The sequence below is a fragment of the Acipenser ruthenus genome, chromosome 13 (genome assembly GCF_902713425.1).
Source record: "Acipenser ruthenus chromosome 13, fAciRut3.2 maternal haplotype, whole genome shotgun sequence".
Classification (NCBI taxonomy): Eukaryota; Metazoa; Chordata; class Actinopteri; order Acipenseriformes; family Acipenseridae; genus Acipenser; species Acipenser ruthenus.
Window position 1 is genome coordinate 28,106,648 of NC_081201.1, and position 16,803 is coordinate 28,123,450.

At 35.7% G+C, this 16,803-nt stretch overlaps 1 protein-coding gene across 4 annotated transcripts; it reads right to left on the reverse strand.

Moving 5' to 3' along the window:
* Positions 1-412: 412 nt before the first annotated feature.
* Positions 413-16,803, reverse strand: cdhr1a (cadherin-related family member 1a). Of its 4 annotated transcripts, XM_034030250.3 has the most exons (17): positions 16,637-16,803; positions 16,148-16,243; positions 15,171-15,316; positions 14,923-14,973; positions 13,695-13,784; positions 13,298-13,384; positions 12,960-13,076; positions 12,619-12,762; positions 12,451-12,529; positions 12,136-12,236; positions 11,644-11,847; positions 9,352-9,504; positions 8,821-8,985; positions 7,718-7,785; positions 6,498-6,726; positions 5,060-5,314; positions 413-3,287 (listed from the first exon to the last, which is right to left on the reverse strand). In XM_034030250.3, the coding sequence occupies exons 1-17, from the start codon at positions 16,695-16,697 to the stop codon at positions 2,736-2,738; spliced, it is 2,598 nt and encodes an 865-aa protein (XP_033886141.1). In that variant the 5' UTR covers positions 16,698-16,803; the 3' UTR covers positions 413-2,735. The 4 variants fall into 4 exon arrangements, with proteins under 4 accessions (XP_033886141.1, XP_058840990.1, XP_058840991.1 ...); XM_058985007.1 differs by lacking the exon at positions 12,960-13,076; XM_058985008.1 differs by lacking the exon at positions 9,352-9,504.

The window sequence follows — 16,803 nt, forward strand, 5'->3', positions numbered from 1 at the left end:
AAAACTATATTTTTCGGAACCCCACTACTTACTCTTGAAGGAGGTAAGAGTTTTAATTTTGTTTCCCTGGCAAATGTCTCCTAGAAGCTGCGGTTTCCCAACCACATATTTAAGACCCCCATTAGTAATTGTGTATATTCTTTCAATTCAATTAAAAAGCATTTTTTCCCCCCAAAACAGATAATTCATTATTCCATATCAATAGAGTCTGGCTGCCATTCCATCATAAAGAACATACAGTAGGTAGAAAGCTACCAGGTCCAACATTAAAAGGCAAAATCTGAATATAATTTATGTAAATGCAAGCTGCAGTATGCTGGGAATACTGGTTATAATGTGTGACTCTATTATCATCCATTCTTTACGTACTGCCATTCCAACATATTTTGCTTTAAATAAGCACAAATCTATGTTCAGTTATAATCTTAGATTTTATTTATAAAAACAATAAATTGAAATAAACACAACACTGAAAGATACACGTCAATGTTAAGCTGGTTCTAACCTTTTTTTGTTTTGTTTTTTGATTGAATATGTACAGTAATACTCAATTTTACAGTCTGTAGTTTTAAATGGCAGTTAAGACTCCTCATGATATAAACACGTTATTTTCACTATGTATACAATTGTTAACAATAACGCCACATATAGTAAGCAGTGAAAAATGGGCATGCAGCTATTTATAAAAATTATACACATACAAATATTAAAACAACAGGAAGGTAATGTACTAAAGATATTGGAAATGTTGCTCTAATTAGATCTGTAAGTTTACAGTATATAGCAAGTAATATGCTATATACTGTGGCAAAATGTATGTACATTCAGCAGGTAATGTGCATGTAAATGTCTCAGAATTCAGATTTAAAAAATAATAATAATATACATATTAGTCTACTTACATTTTTAGATGGTAGAATGATCATATTTATTGCAATATTGAGATCCCTTCAGTGATTTAAATCTATAGTTGTTTCAGGGCAATCTTGGAATCACCACACATCTTACAGTTATAATAATAATAATAATAATAACAACAACAACAACAACAACAACAACAACAACAACAACAACAACAACAACAACAACAATAATAATAATAATAATGACTGAAAACAACATTATGGAATATAGAGTTAATTCTATGGCTCTCCTCTCTTGGAAGACTTCATTAATCACCAGTAACATATGGTACAGATGTAACATTCCCTAAGACTTCAGTATTATCCTGCCATATTCTCTGGGACAGCTGGGCCCTTTTTCAATCACAAAGGAAAGACGAGGAAATTGGATGCCAACTGATAAGAACAGTGTACAAACATCACTTATTGTTCCAAATGCATTAAACATTACAGAAGTTTATTTATTTATGTATTTATTTATTTAGGACAATTAATGTATAAGCATGTATACTGTACTTACATGTATACTTATATAAATATTGTTTTACTGCAAGTTTGGCAAGAAGCAACAAACCAATACTGATCAAAAAACAAAGTACAAAATACTGATAACGTTGCTACTGCTAATAGGAATAAAACTTTACTTTTAAAGCATTGGTTATCATTTATTTAAATACTTATTTTATTTACTTTAAAACCAGTTTAAGACTAGTAATTTAACCATTTGAACCGTTTACTTTTACATACAATAATATTAATACACAGAATTGGCATACAATACAAAGAAGCTGTGAAGGACTGGTAAAACAGCAACATGGCTACAGGATAGCTAATGTTGCTTTGTTATCACTTTGTTGAACAGTTATTATTACTTTAAAAAATCTTACTTTTTTCTTTGTGATCACAGAGTATTTTACCGTTACCTTAAAGAATACACTTTATGAAATAGAAGGAATAGCATAACCTGCCTTCTCATAATCTGATTGGTTTTTTAAATTTTGCTACAGACGACACTACTTTGGTTTAAGCTTCACCATTGGACCTATGGTCATTAGAGGTGGTATATTTGAATATGTCTATCTATTATAAAGTTCAGTTACATGTTAATAAATGAGTAATAAGGGAATGAAATCAAATTAGACAAATATCAGTAATATGTTAAAACCTATCAAACATAGCCTTTTCTGTCTTAAATATTTGTTGGACCACGAAACTACCAATATAAGTTTTCATTAATATACATATGGAATATGAGCACAAAAATACAAAAGCAGTCTAATAGTGGGTAAACACAAGCACCCTTACAGCATATCTTTATTATTATTATTATTATTATTATTATTATTATTATTATTATTATTATTATTATTATTGACTTTTTATCAACATGTAAATTCACTTCAGTAAATGTGCATTTGCATTTCAATTAAATGCTTATTTATGCCATGCAAAATCTCTCCATTCCTCCTTCATAAAAAAAATGCTTTCATAGTTCTGCATCATTTTTCAACAGTAAAACTGCTGCCTAGCATGTTTTCAAAATATTACTTAATGTGTCCATTATAAACTGTACTAAAAAACAATAGTTTCCTCTTTGGAAACAAGCAAACATCAACAACATCAGTCTCCCTGGAGACAGTTCTGAAAAGGTGTTGTGTTAACATAAGGCCAGTTCATCTTAAAAAGGAAAAAGAGCAAACATCCTAAGTGCTATTGTATTTTAGTTCCTTTCAAGAAAGCATTTGACTGACAACATCAGCAATCTTCACACTTGGACACTGACTCACACGAAGTGCACCATGTGCAGCACTGTAAAGAAGCACATTATTATGATTAATAGTGAGAAGTGTTGCTCTCCATCATCTTTCTCTGCAGCTTCATCTTGAGCTCAGACATCAGCGCAGCGCTGACATTGGGGCTGTTGTTTTCGCGTGACTGCCTCTTGGATTTGGATGCCACAGACCCTGACACTGTAGGGACGCTCCACTCTTGCTTGTTTTGTTTGGGCAGATATAGGGCCGGTGGGGGCAAGGCAGGGGCACAAGGGAGCGGCGCTGTCGGCTGCATGTTCTTGTTGCAGTTCAGATTCTCCCTGTTCTGCTCCGGATCCTCAGCGACAAACTTCTCGGAAGGGCTGTTGGAGCATTTGAATATTAACCACCCGGTCCTGACCGTCCTCGAGCGATAGTCTTTGGGCCTCTTTTTAATGATGTGCCGGGCAGGCATGATCCTGTTGTTTGTTTTGTTGCGCATGAACATTGCAGTGGAGATCAAGACTGTTAGGAGTACCATAACGCAAATGACACCAGCGAGCACGCCTAGGGCTTTCATGGGATTATCCCTACTTTGAAATAAAAAGGCTGCCATAGGCCCCTTGAGCTGAGTCTGTAAAAGAGCACAAACAGAACACATATCAAATCCATAGGACTGAATTTGTCCTCAATAGTCATTTGAAGACATATATTTGGACACAATTGTGAACAAACAAGCTCTCTTTGTTTTGCTATCGTACCGCATATGCAGTTGCTGTGTATGTTACCTTTACTTCCTGGTCTGTCGTCACCCACTACAGCCAACCTGCCACATCTTCTATATCAATAATAATAATTAACATATTTCTTAAAATGTATGTCATTTTATATATCTGGTTGCATGTAATATATAGCCCACAAGGGTTTCAGTGACATTATTTATTTATTTATTTATTGATAGAATTACATGGTGGGAGCTTTTTTTAAATTATTATATTAATATTGGACACTGCCATCTATCTATCTATCTATCTATCTATCTATCTATCGATCTATCTATCTATCTATCTATCTATCTATCTAATAATCTATCTATCTATCTATCTATCTTATTTATTTATTTTAAATACAAGAAAATCATAGTGTTGGGTTAATATTTGATCATATAAACATGTTTAATTTTTCAGAAAATAAAATGGCTTTAGAGGGTGGATGTTATAGAAGAATAACAATGTACACCTTAATGAGTTTCTATAATTACATTGATATATCAACAAACAAATGTAATATCTAAAATAATACTGATCCTAATGACCACATAAAACATCTTACAGGCCCTGCAGATTTAGCATTTACTTAAACACATTAGTGGAAATTGTGAGAACGCTTTGTACACTGAAAACCCACCTGTTTATTATATTTACAAAAAAAAGTGTGCTCCTGTACTCTTTTACAGACAAAACACGTATTAGAACATAATGAAAAATGTGATTATTTTCTCCAATATAGAATCCTCTTAATTACATATTAAGGACAAATGAATGAACAAAGTGGACTGGCAAACATTATGGATTGGGCCTCCGGATAGTTCTTCTGATCCTGCCCTTTGGATGGATTTGAGATCTTTTCACAGCTTTCCAATACATGAGAGTAGAAATAACAACTGTTAATGCAATGCTGGAGATGACTGTGGCCACAAAAATCACAACCATTTTCCCAGGACGCTTTTGGAGGCCCGTTAAGTATGTTTTTACCCGTGATTTGATCTGTAAATAATACAACTTAGAAACAACTTAGCAAGCAAAGCAGCTATGCTACTGAGAGAAAATGCATACAAGTTTTCAACTTAATTTGACTGGGGTTTGATTGAAATCAAACTTATTGTAGTGGCATAAACTTGGATTTAGTTCAGACCTCAGTCTGGAAGTTAGGAGGGAATGAGCTGATAACTGATAATTATAGTAGGCAAGAGATCTGTGTTCAACATGCAACAAAAAGGCCTATTCACATATAAATATAAACCATTGATAATACTTTAGCTAAAAGTTAATGTTTGAAAAAGAAAAAAAATAATACACAGGATGTACAGTCAAATGCTAATGTGCCTTAGCATATCTTGTGTCCTACTTCAAATAAACAGGTGAACACATCCAAAACACTAGATTATTTAGCAAATATTTAAGAGCAAGAGAGGGCCTATGTGGGACAACATATAATCGAGCTATACAGTAGCATAAAAGACCACAATGAATGGCATTCCTTACACAGTATTGATTTAGTTTTATTACTACTGCAGTAGTGTTTTTGCTCTCTCTCCCTCTTCATTTCTCCTTGTATATTAAGTATTAGCTTCTACAGCATCTGAGCTTAGCAGTGTTATCTGGGCTACGCTTGATGTAATCTTACCGCCTCTGTGATGTCAATCTTCACCACAGCAGTGGTGCTGAAGGATGGTGAGCCTCTGTCTTTAGCCTGGACCACCACCGACCACTTGCAATCCTTTTGCTTTGTAATGTTCTGAACAATGTCCATTGACTTGATGTAAGATTTCAGCTTGATCTCTCCAGTGTCTATGTTTATGTCAAAAATATTATCTGGATCTGATTGCATTATGGAGTATTCAACGACATTGTTAGGCTCCTCTGCATCGTCATCTATTGCCTGGGGACATGAAGAAAGTCATTAGAAAGTGTTCTTTTGTTCCTGTTTTGCTGGTGCAATGCTTAAGCAAAGAAAATACTGGCTAAATTCAGTTAATTATAAAACAAGTTGTAGCAAAAAATAAGTGTACCTTTAAAAAAAAGATCTTATATGTTGAGAAAGCAAAATGATTTGGACCTGGGAATGTTTTGTATTTGTCATTGATTTCCTGTTTAATATCATAATATTTTCACCCTAAAACATTGTAAGATGCTCTGCTGTGTTAGGTCTAACCAATAGGGGTCTCTCTTACCTAAGCAAGCAAAGGTGCATTTTGTGATCATGGTTGTTGCAAGGTGGATGTGAGCAGGGGAACTTCAGTCCATAGTGATTTACTGCAAATGTGTGTGTCAGGGTGAAGGATTATAAAAGGGGTGAAGGATGGTAAAAGGGGTGAAATCTGGCCTCCCGACAGGTGAAGGCACTAAAGCGAGCTACTCATGCGGCCTCACCAAGATGGAGCATGCCATAGGCAGCCATCTTGGAAAGGTCGGAAACACAGGTGTTTCAGGTTGCACTAATATCAAAGCCGGGTTAGGTCACACGCACAACTGAAAGGCGGTTGGCTGTGACGGATCAATAGAGGACTGGCCTGGGGTACATAAGGGAAACTGTGTGGACTTGTGCAGTGCTGGATGGTAATGCAGAGAGCTGACGGTGGTGTTGTGTTTTCCCCAGCTGATTTCTAAACCAAGATCCGAGTGCAGGATTGTGAAAGCCGGGGACACCGCGGAGAGAGCAAGTGACAAAACAAACTATCGGTGAGCGAACTGGGACTTGTGTTTATTCCATCTAAACCCCTCCCTCTCACAGCTGCCATTATCGAGAGTTGCTCACGGGACCTCAGAATAGAGGTTAAATCTTAGGATTATCCCTGGACAGTTGGCAACTCCGAAGTGTATATTATTGGATACAATACAAAGCTGCTCAGTCATGCAGCTAAAGCTAGTGGACGCTATATTCTTAAATGTACAGAAGGACTTTTGTTCTAAAATACTACCTCTGCACCTTTTTACATATTTATGTGTGTTATATATAGGTTGCATGTTATTCACAAGGTGTGCAGTATAATTGGGTTATAGTATTCTGGCACACACATTATACACAGAATGCTCTGAAATTATGTGAAAAAGAACTTCCACACCTTTATTTTCACTGGTGCCCCAATAATCATAGTCTTCTCAAGAATGTTTTCGTTAAACTCAGGAGAGTGGTCATTCATGTCCAGAACTGTTACAAAGACCTCAGCCAAGCTATATTTCCCTTCTGTATCTTCTGCCTTCACATAAAAATTGTACTTGGATTTCAGCTCTGTGTCTAGTGTTGTCCATGGCTGTGTATAGATGTTTCCTGTTGATGGATGAATAAGAAACCTAGAAGAGAAGAAGGGAGCAAAAGAATAAATCCCATTATTTCATTTTTACAGTAATTAATTGGGAGATTACACATATCGATGTTTTCTCCATGAAGAAATTGCTGAAACAAAATGAGGCTCTACATTAGAAAATTGGTTACAGCAAAGAGACACACTGTACATGTCCTTTAATAAACAAAATGGGACAGTCCTCATATAATGACTATCAGAAATGTCTGAATTGTGATCAATATAATAATAACAACGAGACAGAACAACCGCTTTTACTTGTTAATGTAGCAGAAATTGATCTTGGACAACTGTCTGAGAAGCTTATAATATAAGAAGGAAAGACGCAAAATAGGTGTGATTCAAATGTTGATGCAACTAATTTGGTTTATGTTTGCTAGACATTCTTTATGCTGAGAAGGACATCTTATCCACAGAAAATCATCTGTGCTGACACCATTTCATTCTAATTTCTGATTTCTTGCAGTTAGCTCCTTGTGAGATCTAACATGTTTTCTTGTAGCTGCTGCTTTTCTCACGTCTATAATTAGACCCCTCCTATGAGGTATGAGCTGTGCATAAATTACTGTATATTTCCTTGTTTACAGAACTCCAGAATCTTCTTAACACCAGCTGTCACATTTTAAGTTAATTGGCCCTGTTACGTGTGAGACAACCATGCTCGTCTTTCTTCATCCAATTACAAGATTAAGCAGAGGAAGTTTCTGGTGTCACAGTGGCTCAGTAGGCTTGTGCTCGCTTCTGTTCGCACTGTCAGACGAGGACTGGTGACAATGTGAAACTGGTTCAATTACACTATCTAGAAGTTATCTCAGTGGTTGTACAACTCGAACCACAAGGAACTTTAAAAATACAGTTTAATTGCCTAACTTTTTGTAGTTTTGTAGAAACCACACTATAGTAACCATATTATGAAAAACTTGTAGAGATACAGGTTTACCAGCCTCTTATTCAAATTTATAGTTGATAATTCTACTTACAGATCCGATCCAGAACCGTAGATGGAATATTTGACCTCACCCCACAGGCCAGAATCAGGATCTGTAGCCTGCAATTGAAAATACAGATTATAAACTAAATCAACAGTGATTCAGTACTGGTTAAACATAGCACAATGGCTTCAACAGGGGTACAGTATGAAGCATTGGTAAAATGGTACCATGGTTTACATCACAATGGTTTAACCAATACACACTGGTAATAAACTTCTATACAATGTCAGGAGTATTAGTGACACAGAAAGATACCACTGCAATATTGGTTCCAACTCTACTCAGCTCCAGTGCATGTTAGGCTAAGGGTTTCATCAGGGTAATTCGTCAGTATTAAGGGGGCTTCCTGGTGAACGGTTCTGTTTCTTTTCAAACATCATTTTAAATCTGTATTTTGTCGCTCAGTCAAGGACTGATGATCTTTAGGTAATAATCTGTAACTGTCTTTGTTATTGTTCAATATGATAATACATTGGTTGACACCACCAGCTGAAATACAAGTGTCATTATACAAACACAGCCTAGTATGACTCACAGAATTTCGTGAACTATTCGTATGAAAAAGGTTTTTTTTGCTGCCGAGCATCAGTGGCAGATGTGGTGATGAGGAGGAAAGGAGGGGCAACAATGCAAATAAAAAAGATACTGTGCTTGACTAGGAGTTTATATTGCAAGCTGATTGAAGACTGGAACCACACCATAGTAATAATAGTGAACTGAGCTCGGTTAGAGACGACTGTAGGCAAACTTTTTAAATCTAAATATTGGAACTACATTTAAAAAAAAAAAAAAAAATTATAACAATAAATAACCACTGATTTAGGCCTATTTAATATTAAGTGTAAACATGTCAGAGAAAACAGCATGTATTTTGATGCTATTATTGGCACTAACGTCAAGTGTTAAGCTTTTACAGATCAAGTACTTTTTATTATACAACCGAATGAAACCATAAACATGTGGAAGATTACTTAAAGCCATTTAATAAATTGCTTGTGGATACTGTTAGTTGGTAATGTTGTCAAATGTTAGATGTTTACCCTAACCCTGACCCTAACCCTAACCCTAATTCCAAGTGATATAATACTCACTGTTACAGAGACCACATTGGAGCCACCGGGTGAGTTTTCGGGAATTCTGGCGATGTAATAGTCTATAGAGAACCAGGGAATGTTGTCATTTGTATCCAGCAGATGGATAACAATATCAGCAGTCGAACTGAATTTTTCAGGAGTATCGATTTCAACAGCAAGAAGCTATAACAGTGGAAAAGTATGGCATTTGAATTTGTCAATGTTCATTTATAAAACAAAGACAACCTCACAGGGCTTTTATAATTCAAGATAGTGTGAACTTTTGATTTAGTTTTAAACTCATCTGAAATCCCCCAAACAGAACATGTATATGCACAGGAAATCAAAAGCATGTTGATATTGTGCTGCCACTTTGCAACACCTGGGTTTGAATAAAGGTCAAGAAACAAGTACAATGAGCTGGGTGGTCTCAACTTAGCCTCCAGAGGACACTAACCAGAGACACAAAAACAAGCACACAATTCCTCACAAGAAAATCAGTCATGTGAAAATAAAATAAAAAAGCTAATTCTATTGATTCATTCATACCTTGAAGGATAAGAACTGGTACTTCTCATAGTCTATAGCTTCAGAATTGTCCACTATTACTGTGACTTGTGCTTCATTCAGTACTGTTTGTGGGACAACTCTGAAGATGCCCCGTGGACCCACCAGCCTGAGGCTGAATTTAGCATTGGCTCCCTAGGTAAATAAAACACATTGGATAATATCATGCATTTAGACATTTTGTTGGGACAAATGTTGCATGTTACCACACAAAAATAGTGTCTTTTAGGTATTTGTAAAAGTAGTTATTAGAATTTAAAACTTAACCCACATAAGGTAACCTGGGGTCCATTCAGACCCCATGGTGCTTTAGTATCAGTCATTATGTGGATCTAGTGACTTGATTTTTGTTTCCTTTTTGATAGTTGTCAGGCACCCATCCTGTTACACTATGCAAAGGTTAATTCTAGTCCAGGTAGCTTGGTTGAATTTCCCAAATTGTTTTAGGTGTAGTGTATTGAAAGTATAGAATTAGAGCTTTCCAATGACGTACTACAGCAAACCGAAATTAAGGCTTGAGTCATGTGACATTATTATTATTATTATTATTTATTTCTTAGCAGACGCCCTTATCCAGGGTGACTTACAATTGTTACAAGATATCACATTATTTTTTACATACAATTACCCATTTATACAGTTGGATTTTTACTGGAGCAATCTAGGTAAAGTACCTTGCTCAAGGGTACAGCAGCAGTGTCCCCCACCTAGGATTGAACCCACAACCCCCCGGTCAAGAGTCCAGAGCCCTAACCACTACTCCACACTGCTGCCCTTGAGTCAGCTCCTAAGTTTCGTTTGTTGCCTATTACTCGGTCGCTTCAACAGATAGCGTTCCGGTTTCAACGTCATTTAAAAGTGCAGGCTTTGCGCTTTCCATTGATGTCAGGCATGCCCGTATGTGTACTTTCTACCACCCCCTCATTCAGTGCTCCAGTGCTGTGACACACAGCAAATCGGTAGGTGTGTTCAAGTGCCTGTAACTCAAAAACGGAAAGAGCTAGGAATACAAATGAAAGAGGAGGCTTGGGGCTTTGCAATGATATCTCTCGTGAATGTGACATGTTCCTAGAATAAACTACAGTGTCCAGAATACAGTGGCGCCTTCACTTGCTAGGAGACAGCTGTGCTCACATTATACCAAACGATGGCTAGAAGTTAAGGAAAAGCAAATAAAGTGTTCATATACAAATTTTCATTCATTCATTTACTCCAGTTGTTACTTATATGTTGTTTTATTGCTGGGGTCCGGTTGAACCCCAGTTTACCAGGAAAGTCAGTTTTCCAACATGTCCTTATGAGGGTTAATAATTCATCCTAGGACTATGAATGCTGACAAAAGGCCCTGTTTTGAAGTAAATGCAAAGCCATTTCTTAGTCTAACTAACTAGCAGTACAATTATTGAAGCAGTACAATTATTCAATAGACACTTGTTATTGTCATAGAAAAATATTCACGTGGCCTTTCCTTTTTTAACTGCTTCAAAATGTTGCCCATTATGTATTACTAACATGTGTGATATTTTTTAAACAACCAGCAGATATTTTATAAACATATGTTTCACAAGATATCAGGTTACTACATTTGTCATTCTCATTATTCATGAATGTGAGAAGTTGGGATCTGGATGTCTTTAAATTAATTCAGAGGCTAAAGGAAGCAACGGTTTTAAAATGCAGCAAGAAACCAGACTTATTTCAGGGGTATGCAAGGATAGTTAATTAATTAAAAATAAATTATCTGCTAATACACTCATAATACTAGTACTATACCTTTTGTATACAGCTTTACAAGGCTTTTTTTTTTGAGTGGCGATATAATCAGGAATTAACAGTTAAACCTTCAAATTTTGTATTATACTATTTAATTTAATCAGTTGGTTGCATAACAACATTGCTGTGTACCAACAATTTATGTAAAAAGAAAAATAGCCTTCAGCATTTTCACATTAGATTTTAAAGCCAGTAACAAAGGGCATTGTTGAACCATAATAAAAACACTCAAATAATGAGACAATAATGAGACTTTAGTCTATTAGTTGATAAAAGTATAATAGAATTGAGTCTAGAATTGAGAAATGCTATAATTACCAGCTAATCTTAAGATTAAATGCATGTTGGTCCTTTTTTTAACTTTCTCTGGCTAAACATAGCTTTAACCAGCTAGGATTATCCAATAATCCATTGGTAACATCATTCAAACTTCTCATTACTTTGTGTTCTTCATCAAATGGTACACTAACCTCTTAATAACGGAGCCTGAAACTGTTTTACCTGATCAGAGTCATTGACAGTTATTTTTAACCCCCTCAGTATCTCTCCTTCAGGTGGATGTTCATACATAGTAAGTTCAAACTTGTTTTGAGGGCCATTTTCTCCATAGAATGTTGGGGGATGGTTGTTCAAGTCCACAACTCGAATAGTTACAATTGAAAATGCATGCGCAACCACATCGCCTTCTGGGCTTACTTCTGAAGCCTTTTAGAATCAAAAGAAAACATATATATCGTCAATAAACAGCTCTTAATAATGATTTGTCATACTATGCATCAACCTGCAATTAATATTGTATGAGATGCTATTTTCTTAGCATGTTTTTATTTTAATCAACGAAAAGTTGAATTGTGCAGTGGCTTAATCCCCAGTGATGCTACAAATACAGCATACTTTATGCATCGTATTATGCAAGTGTAAAAGCTTAAAACTGCATTGTCTCAGAACAAAATGCATACGGTATATCTCAGTTCATTGCTTAATTGGACCTACCTGGATTTTAAGTTCATATAACACCTTCTTAAGATGGATCGGATAATCAAGAACCATTATTGATCCACTTGTGTTATTTATAATGAATGAATCATCACTTCCTGTTAAAGACAAACATCAGAAAATAACGTAGGATTTATAATTGGTTTATCATCATTATTACTTTTTATTGTAAATGTTTCTTATTTTTCTAATTAATACTATATCCCTTCCAGTCTACGTAAAGAGGGGACACACATCAAAGCCATGAAAGAAGTACTAAACAGATGCATAAATATGCCACTTTACTGTAAGGTTATTGATTTATTTCCATACCACTGACGATAGAATAATGGATAGCATTAGGGTTTCCAAGGTCTCCATCATTGGCTACTACTGTAAAGACTTCTGATCCCTAGGAAAAATAAAGGATCTTGTCATTTTAAAACCATGCATTATAAAGAATAAACAATGCCAGGGAGTGTCTAAGACCTTTATACTTACTGATAATGTGTCCTCGTATACATAGCCATAATAAGGCAAGCCAACAAAGGAAGGTGGGGTGTCCTGAACATCTACCACATTGATTGTTACAGTAGCTGAAGAAGACAGCACCTGATATTTTCCCTTGAATTTTCCACCACCATCCTAAGGTATAATAAATATGTATTAGGTCAGAACTCACACAGCATTCAAACTGTAAAGTGTACAGTACAATATAGAGAGTGGACTCAACTTCCTAATGTAAATGTATAGACATAGGTGATAGTGCCTGCTCTGCTTTTGTAGTTGGTATAGACTTCCATTGAAAGGCATGTTTCCAGGACAAGTAATATTTGGTTCACCTTGGCTACTACTGTAACAAAATGCATTCTTGATTTTTCATAATCTAGTGCTTCTCCCGTTTTAATGCAAAGCACTCCATTGTGTCTGTCAATGGCAAATGTGGTATTATGGCTATTCTGAAAGAAACAAACAAAAGTGTTAAATACAGTTACATGCCCTGATTGAGGCTTTCATAAATATATACAGTTTATACACGCATGGTTTTGAAAATGAAGTATAAGAAAACTGTTTGAAATAAAGCACTTTGATGTATTAAATTATTAACAGGCACAATTGTATTAAGGAATTTGTATGCTCAAATTTAAGTGTTAGCATGCCAAATAATAACGCCCCATACCTGTAGATAATATGTGACACTTCCTCCAGAACCGTTGTCTCGATCCACTGCCTGAGTTTGAAATATACTTCTTCCTGACGGAGTATCCTTGTAATCAGAAAGAGCAATATTAATGTTACGTTTAAGAGAACTGCTGTTATTGTCTTTAAACACAATAGTGCAATTATTATTTTCACACACCAATGTTGGAATTAAACAAGGTCATATTTTAGCCTATTTTGACCAGCCCTGCTTGAAGCAACACACAATAGTATTGATACAGTTGTACAATATTTATGAGCTTTGTTAAAGCATGTGCCTAAAAACAACCATGAGATACCTATAGTGTCTTCATTCAGTCAGACTCTCATCTGAATTGTGCCTAATTAAAGCCTTTCACATAATACAACTTACTTACCTCAGGGACATTGACATTAAAAGACATGTTCCCAAACTCTGGTCTTTCATCATTGGCATCTGTCACTAATATTCTTACTTTTTCAACCACCTGAAATAAAATAGTCTTGAATAAGTTGTTTTTGTTTGGCCCTGTGGTGAATTTACGTTACCATGACCTGAGAATGGAATCTTGCTGTATCTGCGAATTAAAAAGTGTACTGTCTCTTTAAATTGTTAAAACACTTATTTAGAGGCCCTAAATCTATATACTATATATTACAACAACCACGCCTGCGTGAAAGTTTCACTTCCGCAAAGAACGTTTCTGTTTATTCTGTTTAGCCATAGTTTTGAGACACACCATGATCCAGATTGCAACAGGGATGTAGAAACATTTGCTCTAATCAACATTTGGGCCGTCAGTAACAACCTGCTTCTGGGGCACTGATACGCGCATTCTGCACTTGCGCCTGTCACCCAGGTCAACCCTGCTTTATCGAAAGCAGTGTGAAATCGCGTACCCGAGCCGCATGACACTGGGTCCTGACCCGGGTACCCAGTGTGAAAGGGGCTTAACTAAATAGTAATTATACTGCAGTAACACAGTGAGTGCACATATGGTTGTGTAGTTACAATGCAACATGTTTAATAGATAATTAATAAAACTCCTAAAAACATTTGTGACTAAACACTGAGCAGTCCTAAAAAATATTATTTGTTAATGTATTGACAGTTAATGTATTGTATAATTGGCTTAAAGCACAGACGCACGTTTTGGCACATGAGAAACACTGTGAAGAAAACTTTCGCAAGTCATGTTAAAAAGACCCCTCACAGTTGTGCAAAATAAAACAGCTTGGATTTGGCATCAAAGCAGCTGTATATTCCATTATCGCTTGAGTAATGAATTTATATTCAAATTCCCAATACTCTTTTTTAATATATCCCAAGACAATGATTTCTCTCCTGGCTTTGCCACCTGGGATGAATCATCCATTCATTTTTTGAACATGTTAAATGTAAATACTGAAAATGAAGACTACATGGCACAGTATGTCTCCGTCATCTGTGATTTGCATTTTCTGATACATGGTCTAATATTTTCAGCAACACCATTAGCTTTTTGAGTCTACTATAATGATACCAAATGTACAAATAGTACTGTAGGTACCTAGTGCAAGACTATTGGAACTATGATTAGGGGTGTGCGGAATTGAATTTCAGGGAAAACGTCTTAAAACACTTACCTTATTCAGACCATCTGAAATACTGATGAGAGCTTCCACTTCATCCTGCTTCTACCGGAGGAAACAAAAAACTCCTGTTGTAACGTTAGACAATGATGTTGTTTGGAAACATGCTAACTGTATCTTTACATTCCACGTTCATTGTGAATACCAACTCTAGAAATGTAAACATGTTATAGTGGCTTATCGGGGTAGTGGATGTTCGGGTGTGGAAAAGCATTCACAAATATTCTAGTTGATTTACTTACTTCTCTGTCGAGTTCTTCTATTAAAGTTACAATTCCAGTCTGTGAATCCACTTTAAAGTAATCTTTGAACCCTGGTTCAAAAGCTATGCCAAAAGTCACTGGATCCCCTTCTGGGTCAGTTCCATTTAGAATATATAATTGCGTGCCTGTGAAATACAAGGTACAGCATACAGCAAGTGTTATAAAATAAAGTCATCGCAACAGTGTACAGCTGGTTCAATGTACAATACATGTAAGAGCAAGATGATATTGTCCTGATACAGTCTTTATTGTCACATAATAAAATGGGTTTACTGTACATTCATTTATCGTAATGTTTAACGTTATTTTAAAAGATGTTGTCCCCTAAAGCAATGTACAGTACATTAAGGAAAGGGCTGTTTAAATGGTTTGTACATGCAACAGTACACTGACACTGTCGTGCTAAACTCAAAACTAACATGAGGTTTAGTGATTTAAGGTTAGACAGAATAATGTTAGAATTTGAACATAAACAACTTTTGTTTACATGGTGTGGTTCGTCCTGCTAGGATCCTGTATTCTATATTCTTGTTTTCCACATATCTTTCAAAGTTCAACTTTTAGTTTAGGTTCCTGTTTTGTTTTAGTTATTGCTCAAAGAAGAGCTAGGTGTTTGTTTTGGTATTGTTAATTAAAAATAGCGCAACCGCGCTTTCAAAAATCCATTTCTGTGTGTTGGGTCAGTGTTTTAAAAAGGGGAACGAACTGCGGTGAGGGTGATTCTTTCACAATTTGTACACATATTACAAAATAAAAACACATTGTACATTTCTGTTAACATCTACATGACTGGTGTCTTTGTCATTCCGGGTAGTTTGACTGCCAGTGATGGTCAGTTGACCACCACATCATCCTAGCTCTGCATAGATAAGCTGCTGAGTGTATATTTTCCTCAGAATACGCTTTGCATAACATAAAAGGCACATTGCCTTGCACACTAATATTTGAATTCTTACCAATGGCTGTGTCTTCTGGAATGCTGAATAATGCCATATTCCCATTCTTAGAATTGGGCCCATTATCGAAAAAATAGGGGGCATAGTCTGCCTGAGCTAAAAAAAACAAACATATATTTAAGTGTAACTTTATTGGAGATATATATACAATAGTTATACACTTAAATCTTAACAAGCCAATTTTACTATAAATATATACATAGCATTGAATTATTTAAACTTATATGTAAACATAAATCAAACCGTTAAAGTGTCTGATATCTTTTACCTATCCATATTAACAAAATACAGACACAAATCTTTATGTATAAAACTGAAATGACTCACTTGCTGACTAGAGAAAGGCAGGCAGAGTGATTGAAAAAAAAAAAATTTAACATTTAACATACGCAACAAAACTGACCTCTCTTATATAACAGTCTTACTGAACAGAGGATTAGCATGCAGTATTTATCTTTACATGAAATAATAATTTTAAAACGTACTTACCCTGACAGACGTGCACAAAAGTGAAGAAGAGTGAAATATCAACTTTCTTTATCTTCTTCATTCTAAAGAAATTCAATGAATAAACTCTCAACACAGGACTGGTTCTAAAAAGGAGGGATTGAGGTGCCCTTCTGGGGTATGAAGCGGCTGACTGTAAAACGTGATAA

What these genes read in the sequence shown, in the direction of transcription:
- cdhr1a (XM_034030250.3), bottom strand. Translation starts at nt 16,697, where the DNA reads ATGAAGAAGATAAAGAAAGTTGATATTTCACTCTTCTTCACTTTTGTG. An exon ending in TAGAAGAACTCGACAGAGAA is followed by an intron (nt 14,974 to 15,170) that starts GTAAGTAAATCA and finishes TTCCTCCGGTAG; the next exon opens with AAGCAGGATGAAGTGGAAGC. An exon ending in CCAATGTGGTCTCTGTAACA is followed by an intron (nt 7,786 to 8,820) that starts GTGAGTATTATA and finishes TTTCAATTGCAG; the next exon opens with GCTACAGATCCTGATTCTGG.